Source organism: Anopheles bellator, chromosome 1 (assembly GCF_943735745.2).
Source record: "Anopheles bellator chromosome 1, idAnoBellAS_SP24_06.2, whole genome shotgun sequence".
Classification (NCBI taxonomy): domain Eukaryota; kingdom Metazoa; phylum Arthropoda; class Insecta; order Diptera; family Culicidae; genus Anopheles; species Anopheles bellator.
In genome coordinates this window covers 27,422-31,914 of record NC_071285.1, presented here as the reverse complement: position 1 = coordinate 31,914, position 4,493 = coordinate 27,422, and the positions used below count along the sequence as shown (strand labels likewise).

The following is a 4,493-nucleotide window of genomic DNA, read 5'->3' as shown; positions in this document are numbered from 1 at the left end:
AACAACCTTATATAAATGCTATTTTGGATTGGATTTAACGACAAACATGGTTTAGAACTTGTCGTGTGGTCGTTGTGTAAAAGTGCTACTTTTAATAAAAGTATATACGTATAGTCTTATTTTCATTAAGTGAATAGAGAGACACACAACGTTTTGTTGAAATATGTCAAAGCATTAACCGCGCATATCTTTCGTGGAAAACCATTGTCGACAAACCCACAGAAAAGTAATCTGTATGACATGGCAATAATGAGCATGATAGGCAAGAAGAGCGGCTTTAGTTTTGTTTGCTGTTGTTGAGAAATCGAATCGGTCTACGGTTGATGAACACATAAGATGGTAATGAAGTCTTCGAAAGTTGGTTGCCATGGTATAATTGGATCAACTCACATTTTTTCACAATATTCGAATAATCGTATAGCGACATCAAGCCTTACATTAAAAAAGATTCAATAATTTTTTTGTCCGATTATTGTTGCTTTCTTACGGTTTCATGCTTTATTTTTGAATAAAAACGTAATGATTCGCTCGGTGGCGAAATGACAGCTTATTCTTCGCCTGCGAATGCCGATATTGTATTTCTAACCTATACTTAGAAGTTGAACGTGTTTCCTCAGTGTGTGACTGGCGTTTTATTATCAAACTATGGTTTGAACCGGTTTTTTTATTCAAAGCGCGCATGATAACGCGAATGGAGTAAACTAGAAGAACGCTTCGTTCCAGTGCTAATCGCAACCTGAAGTCTATAGGATGGCGAAATCAGCAAGTGAATGGAACATTGACTGTTTGGTGAATGTTTTATTAATAGGTGCATTACTATTAGTGCTGCCAGTGTTATTTATCATTCTTATCATGCTTCAAGTGCATCGCCAAATCGTAACGGCACTGCTTGCTCTTCAGAATGGTGCTTCATTTCGAGGACTGCTAGAAGGAACGGACGTTGTATGGGCCGTTCAAGAGCATAGTTCCAAGGCTATGTCAAACGTACTGCTCCTGTTCGACATGTCAACGGCAGCAAACCCGAGCAATGAAATCATCCGTGTATTTCGTGAAAGGTTCACCAATCGACTTCACAGTAATGTTTACGAAAAGCTGTTTTGGCATCGGCGTCTACGCTGGGGTTATTACTTTTGGACCTTGCGGAACGACATTTCAATGCAAAATTACGTGCATCAGCTAGATACTGTTCCGTTCGTTAACACGTTGTCACGAATGCAGCTTTGTCAACTGATTGGACCAATCAGCAGCAGAGAGTGCAGAGAAGGCACGTCTTGGGAGTTGCTTATCGGAACGCAGCCTGTTATCTATCAGTCGAACGCAACGCCGTTATACCCGGTGAGCTTTACTGTGCTAATTAACGGATCAGACCATTAGCTCAATGTTTTTTGAAGGTTGTTTTTAGATATCATCACTCAATTGCAGACGGGGTAGCTATCTTTCGACTATTTCATGACGATTTTTTGGACGATGCAAAGGCTGTGCACGCATGGGATCCAGAGCACGCCAATCAGATCTTCGCTAAGCCGTCCGTGTCCTGGAATCAGCTGAAGCAGATAGCTTTAACAGGGCCAAAGTTTATCATAAACGAATTATTTTTCAAACGCGAGCGCAATCCTTTTTACGGACAGCACCCGAGTGGCAATAAGCTAACATGTTGGTTGCGAGAAGAGCCCAATCGCAAAGGCGCTCCAAATCTGATTTGTACAATCAAAAAGGTGAAACGGTTGTTAGAGGGAAGCAGTTTTACAGATGTATTTTTGACTGCACTGGCCATGAGTCTTCGGGCGCATTGCGCTCGCAAAATGTTGGACATCCCACCGTCCCTTACCATCGGAACGATGCGTCGCTTTGGGCAAGAATCGAAAGGTGTTCGATTGTGTAACCGCTCCTCGGCAGTATTTCAAACATTGCCCATAGGGTGTTTGCCGGTTTCTGGATCGCCGATGTCCATCCCCAGCCTAGTGGAACAAATTAACTCCGTCGCAGCCCAGAGCGCCATTGTGCAATCTTCTACAGACCCATTGGTAATATTTCCCAACCATTGCTACATATTTACAAAACTACATACAATATTCCTGAACTACTACGGAACCTGATTCCTTTTTACAGACAACTCACTGGAGCGTTTCGTACCTGCCAATGCTACTGCCAGTACCTATAATGCGTTTTCTGTTTACGAAAAGCAAATTCTCTGTAGCTTTCTCCAATCTTCCGGCTTTTCAAACGACGGCCTCCGTCGGAAGCTATGTACTGCAAGATGCTTGCTTTTGGGTTCCGAACATCGAGGGTAATCTTCTTGGGGTGACTGTTTTGACAACGGCTGGCAGGTTACAGATTAGCATGATTGCCGATCGCATTATTATTTCGAACGAGGAAGAGCTTGACGCTATACTTCATGAACTCGTCAGAGAGTTGGAAAATTTCGCCAAGCTATTCGACCAAACCCGAGAGTAGCTTATTCAAAATCGATTCAGAATCAATTGGTGAAACTATAAAGACTAAAAGTTAAATCAAATGCATTATATTAATCGGAATCGGCAGAGAGCGGATGAACTATGTATATTAGTAACGTAATACAAAATAACCCTATCATGTACATAAAGGCTCAAAATAGCGAAACAATTAACACATCTATTTCATTAAACGTGTTTGGATTAGATAAATTTGTCTCTTGCTAATTTTGATATAACTTGTCCTCTTCTCGAGATGTTAAAAGTGTTTCCTCCTTTTGCCATTCGTGATTGCTCATACTATAGGTTAATTTTATCGCTTAGTGATGAGTGTTCCGCTGCTCATTTTTCCCGCGTTGTCCTTTTTATCGGTTCAATCATGTGAATGAAAGATGCCGTTCCCACAGCAGTTCACTGTATTCAATTGCTATTGCTCATCACTCAGAGAATAAAAACCACACCGTAATGGTGAATTGGCTATCGATTTCCGTGGCATGTCCCGTTTATCTCAGAGGTCGCAGAGAGCAGTTTCAAACCAAAAAAAAGTACTCAGTGGGTGAAATCGAAGAAGAACATAGGCGTAAAATTGATTTACGCTTCGTGCATATGCTTACATACAATGGCTTACAATATGGACGAAATTCACCGGACGGCACACTTAGACCAAAGAGGTTTCGCCAAGTCTTGTAATGGCTGCTCCAATGGATAATATTTAAAGACATATTGGGGAATTCCATTTGCTGTTCCTCGGGCGAGAGTATAAACAAAAAGCAAATAAATTGCAATACATTTTACATCGTTTCCGAAATTTGCTTGTCGTCACCCGCTTAACTCAACCTTGCTCGGCGCTCCTTGAATGTGAAGACGGAAGCTTCTTTCCGTTTGACGTGACTAACAGTAGTCCAGGCATTCAATCATTAACAGCTAAATGTGCGGGTGGTGAACGCTTTTCGTTTTCGTTGGAGTTGTTTTTATATGCCACCGAATCTTTCTGCAGCCTCTTCCTCTGTGACATGCTAAGGTCCGTTGGGGATTGCACGGATAAGCACTTTCTGTTTCGAAGCACGCATTTTAACGTGAATCGGGCCAGACAAATCTGTCTAAAAATGACTACAGAAGATCGTGCAATTTAAGCATGGAATCGGAAAATAAACATTCCACTTCTAGCAACGAGATTAAAGATAAACAGAACAAAACTGGCTCAAGCGAGCAAGAGGATGGAAAAGAAAGGAGAAGTAGCGAAAAATTTCCCATTCCGATGAATTGGACGAAGACGTTGTCAGCATTTTCCTTGTCACGGTTCGTTTGCAGCTACTTGAAAACTGTGCTTGGAAACGACATTCAGATATAAACGATTTCTCGGTACAGTACTTAGATTTGAGGACATTTCTCAGTTCTAATTTAGCTGGTTCTTAAATTCTAGGCATACGTTTCAGCCTATAATTATGTGGCTTTCGATAGACGATGGGAGACATTTCGATTATTTACGCACAACTAGAACCTTACAAAAGAATGGAACTTTTCAACTTATGCCAATGAACATCGAAAAATCGACGACGTGAAAACGGTAACATAAAAGAAGCAAATTGCAAATTGCCGTTTGCAGTAAATAAAGTAAAGAATAAATTTTATCAGTTTTAGCATTTAATAAATTGCAGTAACTAAATTTTTCCAGCTACACTTAATTTCGTATTTTCTAGAACGAATCTGTGCTCGAATAGAATTTATCAAACAGAAACGTTATCAACGATAGGTGGGAAAATTCAAACTTTGGTCAGAAAATATTTGCACAATAAATGTCAACTGTTTACAAATTGCAAGCAGCACACCGAAAGTACGTGAAAATTAATAAAAATGCGTATGTATATATGAAGCAGTATAATGTCATGTGTTTTTTATATTGATGAGAATACTGGTTTTGTTCGTAAAATACCTATTTAATGATTTTAAACATCCATATGTTATGTTTGTGCAATAGTGGTCCAATGGTACTGATGGCTATTAATTAAGTAAACACCTTCCTAATCGGTGAATGGTTGGAAA

The 4,493-nt window shown here is 40.1% G+C and overlaps 1 protein-coding gene across 1 annotated transcript; it reads left to right on the top strand.

Moving 5' to 3' along the window:
* Positions 1 to 750: 750 nt before the first annotated feature.
* LOC131206402 (uncharacterized) lies at positions 751 to 2,541 on the top strand. The gene is made up of 3 exons (XM_058198941.1): positions 751 to 1,335; positions 1,392 to 2,024; positions 2,110 to 2,541. The coding sequence occupies exons 1-3, from the start codon at positions 751 to 753 to the stop codon at positions 2,452 to 2,454; spliced, it is 1,563 nt and encodes a 520-aa protein (XP_058054924.1). The 3' UTR covers positions 2,455 to 2,541.
* The last annotated feature ends 1,952 nt before the right edge of the window (positions 2,542 to 4,493 follow it).

Excerpts from the sequence above, each read along its gene's own strand:
- LOC131206402 (XM_058198941.1), top strand. The coding sequence starts at position 751 with ATGGCGAAATCAGCAAGTGAATGGAACATTGACTGTTTGGTGAATGTT. Across the intron at positions 1,336-1,391 it reads ACGCAACGCCGTTATACCCG|GTTGTTTTTAGATATCATCA; the intron begins GTGAGCTTTACT and ends TGTTTTTTGAAG. Across the intron at positions 2,025-2,109 it reads AATCTTCTACAGACCCATTG|ACAACTCACTGGAGCGTTTC; the intron begins GTAATATTTCCC and ends TCCTTTTTACAG.